Consider the following 17,198-nt stretch of genomic DNA (forward strand, 5'->3'; position numbering starts at 1 on the left):
AATACAGTAAAATTGTGAGTTGTTTTCCTTAATTAAATTTGATGTTCACAAAAAATTCTAATTTGTTCCTAAATTCACGGTAGAATTTAAAAAAGTATTACTGATGTTCATACGTTTTAAAACCAAAGTGTGACGTAACCACGTTATTTGCACCTGATCAGGCACGCAGCCGTGAATATCAGCCAATCAGAAGGCAGCATATCCCTCAACCAAACCCCGCTCAAATTCAAAGCAGGCACATAGAAAGGGAACAATAACGATCACGTTGACCGAATATAACCGGGCTCGTAGCCGGTGAATGACGGCGAAGCACAGCACGGTGCAAGGACAGTCGTAGGTGGACCGGAGCTGCTGGGTGTGGCCTCGTAGAGGGAAAGGAGGAGGAGGAGTGCTAGTCAGTCGCCATCTTGCCGAGCCTGCTGATTGGTCAGTTCAGGCGTGGGGGAATTCCCCGGGCAGATTTCACATACTCTTCCCTGCGCTCGGATCAAGCACTCATTCACCTCGTCAAGACGGAAAGAGCTGCCACCGGGACGGCATCATGGATCGTAAGTTACTTTTTATTCATGTTCATCTTCGTTTTAAACAATTCAAGACAATCATAAAGAAACAAAACCTCAAGTGTGATGAAGGTTAGACTGGAGGCATATTTATACATCCGTGTTGTGTCAGAGATGTGCTTTGTTTCTGTCAACTTCCTTCTTATTGCAATGATTTACAGATTGGAGGTTTGTTTCTTAAAGTCTGGGCGACATATATACTAGAAAAGTTGTTGTTGACGGTATATTTTCCTACGCATTATTCAGATTTCTAATCCTGTAATGTTTTCCTCCTCAGCTCTTTTGCCCTCAATACTTGGGGATGATCCACAACTCAGTGAGTCCACCTCTATCTGTTCTGCTGCTGCTCCTGTGTGCTTCTTGCTGTTTTGTGCCGTCAAAAGTCACCGTTCAAGAAAAAGAAGAAATAACTGCCCTTCACTGAGCCATTTCACTTCCTCTTTTTAGTTTTACTCAGCTCTTTTTTTTTTTTTTAGAAGCTCCACTGAACGGTGTCGAGCAGCTCCTTATCTTTACCATTGGTAATCCATATTTAGATGTTGGGGGGGAAAGTCTTCGTCATGTGTTTGAGGCATCTTCAGCTGAAGGACCTGCAGATTTAAGGAGGTCCAAAGTCCATCCAGCCCATTTTTTTCCCTCCACGTTAGAATAGTCTCTGCAGGGGTTCTCAGACATCCCTGGTTCAGCTGCCGGCGGATCGGCCGAGATGGCTTCTGCACACTTGCAGAGAGAAATGCCTCTCAGAGGAGTTTTAGTTCCTCTCTCACACAACCGTCATGTGCGTCTGCTTTAGTTTCCTGCAGAGGGGTCGACGCAGAACGCCATCACGCTTTCTGTTCAACTCAAAACCCACAACTGTTTATTTGCTCCAATCCTGTGGTTTTTACTTAAACATAAAAGTTTACTTTTCACTGTTTTCCTAGAATCCTTTTATGTAAAATTTTGTTTTTGTATTTTCAAAATGCAAATGTCCAATTTCCATTGAGCTTGTATACATCGGCGAGCAGGAGCTCACAGCCCGCTTCTGCTTTCCATGTCCAGCTATTATTGACGCTAGAATCCCAGGATGGAAATTAACTTTCATTTTTGGCGTCAAAGGGAGCTCTGAAAGAAACCCGTTCACCTGATGAGTCCGAGAGCTCGTCATGCAGGGGATGAGTCAGGTTGGGTGACATCAGACCCGCGTTACAGGCAGGGTTGTCGAGATCCCCCTCTTCAGTTCCACCCAGCTTCACCTAGTGATGCTGCTTAGCTTTTGATTGGCGTCTGTCAGACCAGCAGAGAAGGGAAGTTGTGACAATGGATTAGTGTCGTGATTTTAATCAGCTTCAACTGTCTTGGTCCAGAACTGAAGTGTCATTTTCATAAAGAAAACACTTCATTTTTACTTTAACATTGGACAAATAAGATCTTGTCTGAAGGATCTTAAGCAAAAGGTCACAAAGCAGTACATGGTGCGACCCCAGCATGACTCAAATGTCGTAAAAGCTTTGGTCGCATTTCTCTTTCAGTATTTCTTGAAGCTTCCTTCTGCTTTTCAACCTTTTCTCATTCGCACATCCGCCTCTTTCCACAGTGGCTTTGCCGGCCATCCGGATCTTCGAGCAGCCCAAGCAGAGGGGAATGCGCTTCAGGTACAAGTGCGAGGGTCGCTCCGCCGGGAGCATCCCCGGCGAGAGGAGCACTGACAACAACAGGACCTACCCCAGCCTGCAGGTGGGTCAGCTTCTCTTGCTTCCTCGAGACCCATTTGAACGTTCTAGTGTTAATGTTTGTGAACCTTCTCCCCCAGATCCTGAATTACAGAGGTAAAGGAATGGTGCGGGTTTACCTGGTTACGAAAAACGAGCCTTACCGACCACATCCGCACGACCTGGTGGGGCGAGACTGCAGAGACGGTTTCTACGAGGCAGAGTTTGGACCGGACCGCAAAGTGATAGCGTGAGTTCTCCCTGTTGGCGCTAATCAAGTAGATGGGAGGAGTCAAAGCTCCAGTATCTGTATGCAAGTGTTAGAGTAAGTGCCGTACTTTTTAGAGTATAAGTCACCATTTTCTTTTCTCTTTTTTTGGATAGTTTGGCTAGGGGTAGACTTATACGCAGGTGCGACTTACATGTGATTTTTTGTTTTTTTCAAGTTTACATGTTTGTTATTTTCCCACTAACTACCGCTAGAGGGCGCTGTAGGTGTATGAATCAGTATTTGCTACCGACAGCAACACAGAAGAAGAAGCGCAGCCTTCGACAGAGTTGTTCCAAACAACAGAGATGAAGAATTTCTACGGATTTAGTGATTTTTAAAGTGATATGAAGAGCTTAGTTGACTTGTTAGCTTGTTGTTTATGCTAAGAGTATTGAAATAATTGTTCATATGTTGCACTAACATAAAGGATTCCTTCTGTGTCACGTGAAGCTAAATATGGTAATGCTAGTGAAGCGTGTAGGTATTCAGTCTATTACTATCTATTCCTTTATTATGATTTGTCTTTCAAAATGAAATGTCTGTTCTTGTTACCATATTTTGTCAAATAAACATCCGCCAAAAGTGCGACTTATACTCCAGATATAAGATATCTTCTTTACAATGAATTTCTTGGCGTCTGACTCTCCAGAGAGACTTATCGTCGGAGAAAATATTAGCTGTTAGGGTTGACGATCAGATTTCTGAGCGACTTTCCTTTGCGAGGTTTTGGAATGCGGCGAGTGCAGAGGACCTCTGCAGCGATGAGGTCTCTCACACACAAAGAGCATTTGTCAAAGCGAGTCTGTGATGAGGACAGCAACATGGGAATTCCCCGAGTGACATCACTCGTGTTTGCTTTGTGTTGGAGAAAACAACATTTGTGTGTGAGCGCTGCAGCGTGCGCCGGATTATGAATGAGTCATTATCTTTTGTTGTAAAGTTTACAAATCTTTCACAGACTCCTGCACCGTACTCCGTCATGTTTTGTCTTCTGTAAACACAAATATCTGTCCCCCTATGGATCTCCAAATCCCTCATTGAGAACCAGTTGGTAACAGACTAGGTGATCTTGAACGCCTGGTGTCCTTGTTTTCATCTTCATCACGTGGCCCCCGTGTGCTGCAGTCTTCATCCGCCGGGACACAGCAGTAAAGTCACTTTCTCTGGCGCTTGTGTTGACACAGATTCCAGAATCTGGGCATCCAGTGTGTGAGGAGGCGGGAAGTGAGAGACGCCATCAATCAGAGGATCACCAGAGGGATCAACCCCTTTAACGGTTAGTCCTCCCACCTGCTTTTTCCACGCTTTGGTGCTGCGCCGTCATTGGTCGAACACACTGGTGGTGGTTTTTTAGCTACAATTTTTTTTTTTAGATTCCAACTCCTGACTTTCCTCATCTGCCTGCTACAGTATTATTATTAATGAGACGAGAACACTTAGATGTGCTCCATATTTGATTTTGTGAGCATGACGATGGATTTACTGAACAGCAGCGATCACAAGGGAACCATGATATTGCTCTTTGAGCTCGTTTCCCTTTGTAGTCCTCCAAACAGGATAAAACTCATAAAATTACAAAATAAAAGTACTTTAAAACGTTTAAATATTTCAGTACAGTGATGTATAATTACCATAGCTGTGTACTTGCATTCTTTATACAGGGACCTAAATGGTTGTAATAAACGATGACCTGGCACAAAGTTGATCCCGAAGACAAAATCCGTGACATTCTACTGATTTTTGGACCTTTGGGCCACCCCTGGCCCCCACACACTTATCAATGTCCAAATCAGACATCTCCATCACGCCCACATCTGGACTAGTTAAATCCTGACCAAAACTAGGCCAGCTTGGGCCTAAATGTGCTAACTATCAGGGTGTGTGACACCTAACCTCTATTCTAACCTTTCACTATAAAAGTTCTCCATATATAAAAGCAAGAGTTTGGGGTTGACAGCTCGTTTGTTGTGTAGAAGCGCTGCACTTAAAGTAGGCTAGCCTGTGGTTTTCTTTCCTGTGAAGAGAGTGGTGGGGAAAAAGCCCCTCACTGAGGCAAAGCACCAGAGGAACCGCTGTGGTGGTCGTCCACCGAGACAGGCAGCTTTGCAGCAGTTCTTCTTGATGGGTTTGGACATTTGTTGTGTAGGAAGAACATGACGATTTGGATCTAAAGCGGAGGTTTCCAGCTCCAGATGAAAGGCAGCGAACGGGTCGGCTCAATTACTTCTTATCTCTCCCTTAAATCTCAGTTCAGAACACAAAGGTTTTGTCTGAATTCCCTCAACGCTCCCTAACTAACCCCTCAATGACTGTAGAGTGCAGGACTATCATCGCCATAGATTTGAATGCGATTCTTTCTTTTTTTTGTGTGGCAAATATGACGTCACTCATTTTGTCAAAACGAAAACCTAATCAATTTAAACATTTCACAAAAAGACATTTAATGAATTCAAACGTAGTGCGTTGTGGTCTATATATATTATATTATCGACCGTATTAGAGAACTGGACTGAGCGAGTGTGACGTTGCCCATAGAAAACTCTCCAGTCAGTCTGAGGCAACGTTTCTACGGGAACCAGAATCAGGAGTGACCTTGTTGAAGGGCCACAACCCTTCCATTTGAAAATGGGCAGTGTGTCAATCAAACATTTTGAATTTTTGATGTGAGACCACATAGTTTTAATGAGGCATCTGATTGGTCAGTTTATAACTTCAATAACTTGCAATAAAGAAAAAAATATGTAAGGATTATCAAGATTTCTTGATAATAGACTCAATTCTTGATAAGTATCAGAGCAAGAATAGTTCTTCTGACCAATAGACTGACTGAGTAACAGCTGTTTATTCCTCTATAGAAGTCTATGGGATTTTGGCTTCTCACTCAGTCCACCTCTTATATACAGTCAATAGTTTGCATGGATGCACACTAGTTTTTTGCTGAGATTTCTGAAAACATGTCTTGGGCACTGGATTTTTTTTTTTTTTAACCTAAGTTTTATTTTTCATTTTTTAAACATGATATAACACAAATATACATGACATCAAACAAAGTAAGTCTTACGAACTAAGAGAAGAAATGTAAAAAAAAAATAATAATAATTTAGTGATTAGGGAAAATAAATAAAAATAGAAAAATAAACCTTTCAATCCTTTTAAATCCAGACACCCCAATAAAAAAAAACGCAAAACACAACAAAGTTGAAAATCACTACCAAGCATTTGTTGCCTTCTCCTTTAGTTCACTTGAGAGATATAAAAATTTAGTATTTATTTGTTTCTTTCTTCGTAATATTTAGGAAATAAGGGCAAACAGTGCAGTTGCACTTTTAAGTAATGTGTCCTGTTTAACATCATGCCAACATGTCTGAACGCTAACACAAACCATCATGATGCTCTTACTGCAAACGCAGCTTCAAAACAATTCACCAGAACTGTTTTGAAGCCGTGGTTGACCCACTTCTCAGGCAGCGCAGCAGATTTTCCTCCCATCGAGAAGAAAATCCGCTCCTCTTGCCGCCACGCTATCTAGAGTAGAGCCGTTTCCTTTTGGGGGGGGGGGGGGGGGGGGGTCGCTCTGCCGTCCACACACGCACACGGGCCGCTGCAGCTCTCGTGTACCAACGGGCGCCGAACTACTTCCCCATTCTTGAGCGGCGTGCAGAGAAGGCCACGTGACAGCCGGGACTGCAGGATTCATGAAAGAGGGAGGGCTGAAGCCAGGAGGTGGGGGTTCCCCGCCTCTCTGAGGTGATAAGAGGAGCTCTGCGTCGCTGTGTAACAGTGGAGGAGCGTCCGTGCACGCTTCTGGTGTTTCTAACGGACACGTGGAGATGTTCCAGGATTTGGTATTGGGTTGAAGCTTGAAGGTGCGACCAGCGCGGAGGGGGGAAGCATTTGTCTCACCTGTTCGGTCTCAGGTGTGCAGCTGCCTCCTGCGTGTTGTGGGTCGTATGGAACGCAGCGGCGCCTGGTGTGACCACAGAGCGAGCGCAGTGGTCAGCCGGCCGGAGGTTGGAGCGCCGCTGCTGCATGCAGCGCGCTGTAGTGTGATGACACTCAGCTGCTTCCTGTGGGGGTGGGTGATGACTGCTTCACCTTCCACTCGTTTGCTCCACCAGCTTCACACACAACCACGCACAGACACACCAACCTGCTGGCCTCCTCCGCCTGCAGCTGCGCACGCAGGTGTCTGCACGCTGAACTCACCTGCGCAGCCGCGTTCTCTCAAAAGGAAGCCTCCACCTTTGTGCCCTCCTGCTCCTCAGCATTGGGAAGCAGACCTTCACCTCTGCAGTCCAGGTTTTTTCCAGGTTTTCCAGGTGGTTGAGGTTTTGATGAGAACCATTAGGCGTTGCTTCTCTTTTTGCTGGAAACATGAACCTTTTTGGCTACGAGAGACATGACCTGAAGCAAACTTGGCAGCTACCAATTTATTGAAATATTACTCGTGTAAACACACTAAAAGTATATTGAAACAAATTAAAAGTTTCTACCTTTTTCAGAGGAAGCTGTTTTAAATTGTTAAAATCCAATTTATTTCACTAAAATGTATATAAATTTAAATCAGACCATGTTTTATGATGAGAGCAAACTGTCCTGAAGACCCACTCTGATGAAAAAATTGTGTTTCTAGTGTTTTTAACGTGTTCTTATGCTATTTTTCTGACGAAAGGGATCATATATAAACAAAATCAAGCCTACAACTGCATTTCAAAGTATTTCTTTATTCAAATTGTCGTGAATCAGGAGCAGATGAAACGACGTCGTTTGGAAAAAGGGAACACAATCTGTGACGTAGAAAACTCACTGGGCGGGGCCACAGGTCGCCCACAGGCCACAGGGGCGACCGGGGGGGGGTGGGGGGTGCAGAGATGTGTTTTTCTAAAGAACTCCTGCCCCTCTTCAGAAACCATGTCCTAGAAAACAACACAATGTTTTTTAAAAGTATTCTAAAACCGGCCTAATAGTAAAGAAAAGCCCACTGGGAACGCTTTTACAATAGATCAAAAGATGATCGAAGTGGGTCTTTGAATGTGTTTTTAATGTTTCATTGAGACAAACTGGAGCAAATCCAGAGGGTGGAGCCACCATGTATGAATCCTGACAGACGTTTAGTCCAGGCCATGAAAGTTTCTGAGCTGCAGTTCATGTGTGACAGAGTTTGTCAATTAACTATGCTAGAAAACAAAGATTCCCTCTTTTACCCTTGTGCTGTCTTGTGGGGTCCAGATGACCCCACCCCTACATTGACGTGTTTTACCTACCATGACAAAGGTGGAAGGATTTCATGTAATCCATGGACACCAGTGAAGATCACAAATCATTGAAGAAAAAAGGTTCAGCGCACTGTCTAGTGGGTCTAGATGACCCCACTCCCAATGTTAACGTGCCTTGGAGGCACGTTGACATTGGGAGTGGGGGTCGGTCGGTTGGGAACATCTGTGTTACCAAACACACTCTACTTCAACCATGTTGTCGTACGACAACCATGTTGTGGGTTGTTGATGAAAACCAGAGGAAATGTTGAAAGTCTGATGACATCAAGTGAAGTTACAAACTGGACGGATGCTGAGCAGTCATCTGTCTTTGTTCCCGTCTGGATTAGCCGTTAAAGAACGGAACGTAACAAACGGTACAAGAAGGTTTAGGACTTTGGCTGTAAAGACCCACTCAGGTCGTCTTTGCGTTCCCAGCGCTCTTTTAATTAGGATGATGCCGTTTTTAGCTCAAATGAAAAGGGAAAAAAAACACACTGTCTCGTCTTCTAGGACATAGTTTCTACAGAGCAGCAGAAGTTCAATAGAAATTCACCTTTGAGTTGTGGACAAAACCACTGGCAAGCCCGCCCCTCTTCCCATCACCCGTCACTGAGAGTTATCTGTTCAAGTGAAGCGGGGAGCTTGTGTATTTTTTACGTAACAAACACATTCTTTAGCTTAATTTTCCTTAAATATGTTCTATATCATCAGAAACATGTTAAAAACATCCAAAACATCATTCTAATCGGAGTGGGTCTTTACAGAACAGATGTCTAAACTCAGTAACGCCCCCTGGAGGCTCACAGAGAATCAGCCGCCGCGCCCTGAAACCCAGCCAGAGCGTGAGTCATGGAGAATCTTTTGGTGGTGAGGCTTTGCACCTGCCTCCTCTTCGTTCTCACTCTCAGACTTGGGCCCCCTCAGTCACTACCCCGTCCCCCATCCTCGCCGCTCGCTCACTCGCTGCCGCTGCGCCGCTGGCATGCCCATCACTGAACCTGCCAGCTTCACCCCTTGCCCTGGTTTCGGTTCGTGCTCCCACAGCAGCCCACCTTCCTGCACCTGAGCGTCCAGCAGCGAGCATGTTCCACCAGAGTTTACTGTGGGGGTTCCACACCCCTCCCCAGTTCCCCCCTCCCTCAGATAAACTGCTGACTTGGCAGAATTTGGAATCGTTGGCGCCTTCGTTCTTGCTTTGCTGGTGTGTGCTGTCATGTGGGTCACCGGGGAGGGCCGTCATGTTGTGTTGCTGTGTGCAAACATGTGGAGGAGAACCCATCAGTTCACTTTCACACTCTTCGATCTGCTGAGGCCTCCCGTGCAACACAACACAACACAACACAATTCTAATATTTTTTTGCTGGAGTGTTATGGAGCCTGGCGTCGACCGCTGCACCGCTGGTGAAAACGGCAAATGGTGCCATTTGGGGAAGTTCAGATACAGATGCAGACATGCCAGCCGCTTTCTACCTCATCAGCCGTACAGACCTGCAGGGACAGACCTGAAACCAGATCCAAATCACTCCTGGTGTTGAACATGTCCGCTGGGATGAGGATTCTTTTACCCCAGGTGTGGCATTCTAGCTGCAGATTTCTTTGATTTAGTCCTTGTTTCTGTGGCGGATGTGTACATGGGTTTGTGTGCGTTGAACCGTTACAAGTTATTGCTGTAAAATACCCTCCAAAAGACAAAAAGCACACACACAGACACTTTCATGTCCCACCACTTTCACAGACGTCAGCACACACCGTGGTCACTCGTGCAGGGAGCCTCGTCTTTTGCTTCCATGTCACACAGACGACTCTTTCCACTCTGAGGTGATACGGTGCCGCGTCACCATGGCGACACGGCGTAGGCGGGGTCGCCTAGCTGTGAGCGCATGAGGCAGAGACTGAGAGGTGGAGGAAGAGAAAGTAGGCAGATGTGAAAGCCTGGTGTCTGTCGGGGCGTGGGCGTCTCTCAGTGAGAACCGTCCCTGCAAGGGTGTGTGTGCGTGTTCCAGACTCAAACGTGAGGGTGGGAGGTGTGACGCTCGCATGTAGATATGCATGTGCTTGCGTGCAGTTGTGTTCTGTTTAATGAATCCAAAGATGAGGTTTTGCCTACTGATCAGTCAGCACACACTGACCTCATGCACATGGTGGACGCAGTAGATGTGATGTCAACTATAGTTTATTTCCAAATTCTGTTCTACCAAACAAACACTAGAACAGCCTAGAACAATGGCTCCCAACCGCCAGGCTGTGAACTGGTACTGATCCGTGGGACAAGCGATACCGGGACACAGGGGGGGAAAACATGACTAAAAACACGACCTACATTTTTTTTTATAGTTATCTGATTCTGAAGGAGCTTTTATTTTGAAAAATAACAACTGGATCTTCTCCACCACATGAACGGACGTCAGTCAAGTCGCTCGGTCACGTATCGTAAATCCATCCGCTACTCTCCTAAACGGCTAACCACCACATTGAAACCCCCGAGCTAGTAAAGAGAGCAAAGAACAGACAAATTTGGAAAAGTTTCTTTACACAGGAAAAGATCCAGAAAGGAAACCGACGAAGTGCTTTTGACTTCAAGATAAAAGAAATATGCATGAGTCTATACTCCAAATATGACTATTTATCATGACAGTAGTTCCCACACAACATAATAATGCGTAATATTCAACAACCAGCTGTTTACTGACTGATTGATAGATTGATTGTTGCTAATAAAGTTGCTCAAACAGTGGATTCACATTTATGATTTTTTTTAAAACACCAGTTTTAATCACTTTTTCTGTGTTTTTTGTGCTTTTAGCTGCAAAAAAAATCCGATGAGATTGAAGTTGGCTTCTTTTTTCTAGCTTCCACTTTGACAGTTGTGCATTAAGGAAAAAATCACATTGTAATAGTTCCTACATGAAATCTATCATACAAATAGTTTGAAGCAGCTGCAGATGTTTTACAGATGAAGATAAACTTTTCCCTCAAAAGTTAAAACAAACTGAAACCTTTCGGCCTTTGTACAGACCGGTCCATGAAAATGTTGTCTGACATCAAAGCGGTCTCCAGCCTGAAGAAGGCTTAGGAACATTTACAACCGTTTGGCTGATCCGCTCATGCTTGTGTTGCCCCTCAGTGCCGCGGGAGCAGCTGCTGCAGACCGAGGAGTACGACCTGAACGTGGTGCGCCTCTGCATCCAGGTGTACCTGCAGGATGACAGCGGCCAATACACCCAGCCTCTCAACCCCATCGTCACAAACCCCATCTACGACAACCGTGAGTAACCGGAGCCCTGTCCTCTGTCTGAATGATAGTACCGCTGCAAGCAGGGCAACGCTGACGGCTTTCAAAATAATGGTCCTTTGATTTCCCAACTCGGATGGTCGTAATAATAAAGTGCTGGACTCAGAACCAGCACGTCTGGTTGTGTTAGAAGGCACAGTCCGTACCAAAAGATCTGTTTTGCAAGACGCGTACGTCTGGGTTCACTAGTAATACTCGCACAGTTTCACAGGCAGAAAGAGGAAGTGCTTTATAAAGCACTCACCAGCCTTCAAACAACACTGTTGCCATGGGGCACATCCTCTTCTGACAGCACGCATCACACATGTGATGTTTTTTTTTTGTTTTTTTTGGAAAAGCAGTTTCGTTTAATGTGAAGCATGTCAACATTAAAATGGAGAAAAGGCACATCCAGATTGCATCTCTGCTGCAGGATGAGCTCTGACGTTTTTTTTTTCCGTTCTTCAGGCGCCCCAAACACGGCGGAGCTGAGGATTTGCCGGGTCAACCAGAACAGTGGAAGTGTTAAAGGAGGGGATGAGATCTTCCTGCTGTGTGACAAAGTACAGAAAGGTACAAAGCAACATTTCCCTGCATGCTTTTTGGATCTTGTTAACTTCCAAATATTAATTCTTTCATGCCCCTAATATCCTATCCTCCCTGTCTTGCAGACGACATAGAGGTGCGTTTCTTCTCTAGCGATGGCTGGGAGGCCAGAGGCTCCTTCTCCCAGGCTGACGTCCATCGGCAGGTGGCCATCGTCTTCAAGACGCCGCCGTACCACAACACCTCCATAACCGAGTCGGTCACAGTGCAGATGCAGCTGCGCAGACCCTCTGATCAGGAAGTCAGTGAACCCATGGACTTCAGATATCTGCCTGACAACAAAGGTAAAGGAGGAACCCCCCTCTTTGTGGTTAAAAAATGAGATGGTAACCTCCCAGTGACTGAAGACAGTCTTCTGTGTTCCCTATAGACCCCTATGGCTACAACGAGAAGAAACGCAAACGAGAGTACTTGATGAAGATATCAGGGTTGACAGGTAAGAGCGAGGTCGCAGTATGTTTACCCCATCTGCTTTGGGCCCATCCTAAAGCTACATTCACACCGGGTTCAGAAACATGAGTTCAAGCGGCCCCTTCCAATGAAAAGTCCATGTAAACAGGCGTTTCAGGCTTCCATGTTACAACTCCTGCGTTCACGCATCGCTACGTAAGTTTTTGGGCTCCATGTGCAAAACACACGGCCATTGAACGCCCTTTGAAAGTCAAACTTCAACCAATCAGGAGCTCTCATTTGGTTGCGTTTCTTTAACTGAACAGAAGTGCCAACCGTTTGAAAACTAATCATGGAGGGGAAAATGAATGAATCTGGTTTTTGCCCTGCCGGAGTTATGCAGCACAAAGTCTTTCATTCATCGGAGTAGAGCTGTGAAAGAAAACGTCTGGAGCAAGACTCATGAGATTTGCACCACTTCAACGTTTTTCACCAAGCCTCTTCCAGCTGTGGGTTGTCCAGCGTGAACAGTGTATGCTAAAAGTGCGTTCAAGAATGCGGGTTCTGGAACGCACTTCACAGCAATCTATCTTTATTCATTGTAACACAAAGTGCTCCACCATGCCCAGTGTGTATGTCACTAACAGTCTTTCCTCCCTGTAGGAGATCCTTTTGCTGATCTGGTGATGAAGAGACCAAAGGCCGTGCCGCAGAGTGTTATGCATAAAGGTAACTAGTTTCTCTAATGGTTTGGATGTTAATGAAAGGTCTAGAGAGCACTGCCAAACTCTGATCTGTCGTTTTTAGATGCAGGCGGCATGTACAGGCAGAGTGCAGTTCCAATGCAGCAGCAGCCCAACATGTTCAACCAGCCGTATCAGCAAACCCCTTCAACTAAGATGATGCCCTCCAACATCCAAATGGGCAACCCATGGATGAATCCCAGCCCGAGACCGTCGGTAGACACGGTCACCATAAATCCCTCATCGTCCATGGGTCTCCATGCCAACAGAGGTCAGCAGCCACCAAACTGCGAGTCTGGTTACCGCCAAAGACTGGAGCACGGCGGCTGCGAGGGCAGCACCCTCCCTCAGTTGTCGGTGGGGGACCTGCAGTGCTTAGACACAGCCCCCCAGCAGTCGGCGATGAGCCAGTCCGAGTCCCAACTGCTGTACCAGCAGCAGCAGCAGCTTCTGAGGGAGGAGCTCTCGTCTGAGACTCCGCCACAAAACCACATGAGCAACCAAAACCAGGGTCTGCCGGTTATGTGGCCCAACTTCAGCGCAGCTCAGAGCAACTTCAACGGGTCGGGACCTTCAGGCGGTTTTCCGTTCCTCCAAGGCATGGAGGGGGATGATTTCCTGAAGGGCCTGGTTGGGGGGATGTCGCAGACGGGCTTCCAGCTGAAGCAGGAGCCCCAAATCGCAGTCGGACAAGACGTCAACTGCCCCACAATGCAGAATCCCAGGGAGAATCAGGAGAACACCTACATCAACCTGCTCCCCCGCGCCACCAGCAATGGCGCCATCATGGATCCAAGGAGGCGAGACGATGTCAAAAACCTGCAGAATCCCTACGCAAACAATGGCGTGGCCTCTCAAGGCCACTACCGCACTTTAGGAGATTGGTTCAAAGCCGCTCGGCAAAATGACTAGATGGGACTTTTGGGAATCGAGTCAAATCAGTTTAACCCTCCAAAGCAAAAAATGTGCCTTGGTCCATGCCAGCACTGTTGCCCCAGGCAACCATTGGCGCGTGGACCTGCTGTTGGCAGTCAGATGGACCCACAGCCCACACTGTGTTAAGGTGGTTCAAGCTTTATTTTTCTGAATTTAAGGAGGAACTTGCAGAGGAGAGCATCCGCTTCGCCTAATCCGAGTCACGTCGGGAGGTTTTTGATGTTTCTCAGGAATTTTTACCAAAGCAAATTGTATCTAGAGACAAAAAATGTTTCTATTGGTGGTTTGTTGCCTGCTGCCGCCTCTGCTGCAGTTAAGCGGTTAGTTTGGTCGAGTTGACTCAGCAGGTCCAATTCAGCTCTGGAACAACCGAGACCAGACCTCAAGCTAAAGGCTTCAGAGGTACAGTCGCCTGAATGTACTTACAGATTTTGAGGTAAATGTTTTGTGTAGGTGGTGCGAGGAGGAAAGGTTTCTCAAGAGCGAGGATTTTTATTTTTTTTTACAAATAAATGTTGATTTATTTGATTTTTGTGTTGTTCATTGCATCAAAGGTCTTTGTTTTTGTGAACCTGCTAAAGATGTCAGGTAAAGTGTGTGTTTTTTATTAGTGCATTTGTTGTTAAGTGCACTCTGTACAAACATGTTAGCTGCAGTTGGAGTGAAGGCAGCATCCATGCTTAAACTCTCAAAAACTGCCAAAGTACGGAAATTTCCATTGAGGAAGTGGGAAGGACGGATGCTGGGGCGTCTGTCCTTCGTAATGACTATGTCATACCAGTGATCTCGTCTGCTATTTTTGACAGCTTTCTTAACTCGCGTTCAATTATTGTTTTTTTTCAGTTCTGTTCTTATGAAATCGTTTGTGCATAGATGAATAGTGACCCACTTCTGATGACGGACTTTAGTAAGACAACGTTGCTACTTTCTACTGATTTTTGTTTTCTTCCTTGATGCCTTACTCAGGCCTGAACTGAAAGTGTCTGTTTTGATGCACCTTTTGTACAATTTTCTAATTTACAAGTTTTTACAAACTTTTTATGAATCAATCTTCAATAAAAAAAAAAAAAACTGTTTCTAAAGCTCTTCTTGTCTATCTGTCATCATTTATGCAAACTCTGCAACATCAGTCGTTTGGCAGGTATTCCAGCTCAGGGGCACGTTGGCAGTCGAGCTGTAACATCTAGTTTTGCTGTTCTAGAAGGCCCAATTTGAATTTAACCCTTGTGCTATCCTATGACCCCACCCTTACATTGACGTGTTCTTCCTACCATGACAAAGGTGGGTAAAGGTGGAAAGATTTCATGTAATCCATGGACACCAGTGAAGATCACAAAGCATTGAAGAAAAAAGGTTCAGAGCACTGTCTAGTGGGTCTAGATGACCCAACTCCCAATGTTAAAGTGCCTAGGATAGCACAAGGGTTAAATAAATAAATGCAATTTTAGTCCTAATGTTCTTTATACATGTCCTCCATGCTCAGAAAAATGCCATAAAAACATGTTTAAAACTCCATAGGCGTTAACACGTAGGCATTACCATCAATCTGAAAAATGACATAATATTTAATTACTTGCATTACTTTTATTAATCAAAAATATTGAAGTGAGAGAAGAGGAAAAAGATTGCGGTGGACATACATGGGGGACAAAATGAGAAGTTCGTTTGGGGAAATCCTCAGGACACCAAGACCACCACAGCAAATCTAAAGGTTTCTTAAGGTTTCCCAAACAACACATTAAAAAAAAAAAAACAGAAGGTTTATGAGAAACCTGAAAGGGAGGAGCCTGAATGAACTGTCAGCAAAACAAAAATATTGACTAAAGTTTGATTTTCCAGAAGTAACAATCAGGATTTAAATTCTGATTCAGGTCTGTAAGTTCAAACGGGATAAAGGTCTTTTTTTATGGTCATGCAAAGTTGCAAATCGGTGAATTGGTTCATACATTGGTCTGAGACAGTAGAACACAGTTACATTGGGCAGAAAGAGAAATGCTTTCATTCAAGCCCACAGGAACAGATGTCAGTGAAAACAATCTGCCGCTCCTGCAGGGCCCTGCTCCTCCGCTCTTTATCTCCTCTCATTCTCTGAGTGACCTGAACCACTGAAGCTGCTTTAGGCTTCTTTCATTTCAGAACAAACTTCCCCGCTTTCTCTACAGTTCCCCTTTCCTCTTCTCTCTGTTTTAAATGTAGTTGTTGATTAACGCGTTTCTCTCTGATCCTGTAACAGATGTTTCTGAGTATTTCTTTATTCAAATGGTTGTGAATAAGGAGTAGATGACAAAAATGCAGATTTAGAAAGATTCCATTTGTGACGTAGAAAATACGCTCCCTGCTCCGCTCTTTTCTGATCCATCCCCCTGTAGACCAATAGATCCACGAACGTCTTTGTTTTCCTCGTCTGAGCTGGAATCTGGATCAAAACTGTACAGCTGGATATCAGTCAATTTATTATTGTAGAGCACTGATGAAAGGAAACCAAAGTATCATGGTATCAAAGGGGGTCCTCTCCTCCCCCCTCCATTCTATCCTTCATTCACAGATTGAACCCAGCTGTCAGCTATCACCTCATCCCCTGCACCAATATTTAAGGTGGCTGCTTTCTAGAATTCATCGCCAGTTCGTTGCCCTCAACGGTGCAACACCTGGTCAATCGTTGTCTTACCTACGACAAAAGTATCTTGTTTTGTAACTAGCTATTCATCCAAGTTTTCGATCTGCCTGCATGATCCATACACCACTGCTGACCTGGGTTCTTTACTCCTGCCGAGTCACGACTCCTGCCAAAACACGACACCAGCCGAGCCAAGATTCCAGCCTAAGTCATTACAAAGCCAAGCTACGACTTCCACATCCGCCGCTCAAAAGCAAAGAGACTTACCTGCTCAACCACGTCTTGCCTAATCTCCGGTGAAGTCATCACAAACTCTTTACAAATAAATCTCTTTTCACCAAGATCCGTGCGTCTCTTTCAGTTCTCTTTATGTTCAGCACTTTTGTGCTGAACATAAACTCAAATGTGAATGACATAGCTGAACTCATAGCTGAACTCGGGTGCTAAACTATCTCATGAATCTGAGAGAGGTTTCAAAATAATCTAAAATAGCATGTCGTGACGTTAAAACAGAGGGGTCAAGGGTCAAGGAGAGGGTAAAAAGCTGACAGCACTGACTTAGTTAATAAGAAACTGTTTTCTTGAAATCTAGAAATCCCAAGACATGAAACAGTCGTTAAAGAGTTGAGAAGGATCTTCGGCTTGCTGATGTTCTCAGACACATTTGACCTGAACTGGCTCTGGTCTGATATTAAGTCAAGGCGTTTTTGAAAATCTCTAGTGAAGCCTGTCCTTTTTTCCATTTCCATTCCGTGTGACGGCAGGAGCGTCTGAGCGCACGAGTGTGTTCATTGACCCAAGGCTCCAATATTGCTCGCCATTTTTGTTGCACCAGTGACGTCTAAGTTGGGGTTG

General features: G+C 45.1%; 1 protein-coding gene across 1 annotated transcript; it reads left to right on the plus strand.

Moving 5' to 3' along the window:
- The first annotated feature begins 211 nt into the window (after nt 1-211).
- On the plus strand, nt 212-14,808 carry rel (REL proto-oncogene, NF-kB subunit). The gene is made up of 11 exons (XM_004076931.5): nt 212-548; nt 838-876; nt 2,137-2,276; nt 2,353-2,501; nt 3,707-3,798; nt 10,905-11,045; nt 11,520-11,624; nt 11,723-11,941; nt 12,028-12,093; nt 12,711-12,776; nt 12,855-14,808. The coding sequence occupies exons 1-11, from the start codon at nt 542-544 to the stop codon at nt 13,700-13,702; spliced, it is 1,872 nt and encodes a 623-aa protein (XP_004076979.1). The 5' UTR covers nt 212-541; the 3' UTR covers nt 13,703-14,808.
- The last annotated feature ends 2,390 nt before the right edge of the window (nt 14,809-17,198 follow it).

This window comes from Oryzias latipes, chromosome 15 (genome assembly GCF_053564925.1).
Source record: "Oryzias latipes strain Hd-rR chromosome 15, Olatipes_Hd-rR_3.1".
Taxonomy (NCBI): Eukaryota; Metazoa; Chordata; class Actinopteri; order Beloniformes; family Adrianichthyidae; genus Oryzias; species Oryzias latipes.

Coding starts and splice junctions, on each gene's coding strand:
- rel (XM_004076931.5), top strand. Junction 2,502..3,706: donor CCGGACCGCAAAGTGATAGC/GTGAGTTCTCCC, acceptor GTGTTGACACAG/ATTCCAGAATCTGGGCATCC. Junction 12,094..12,710: donor GAAGATATCAGGGTTGACAG/GTAAGAGCGAGG, acceptor TCCTCCCTGTAG/GAGATCCTTTTGCTGATCTG.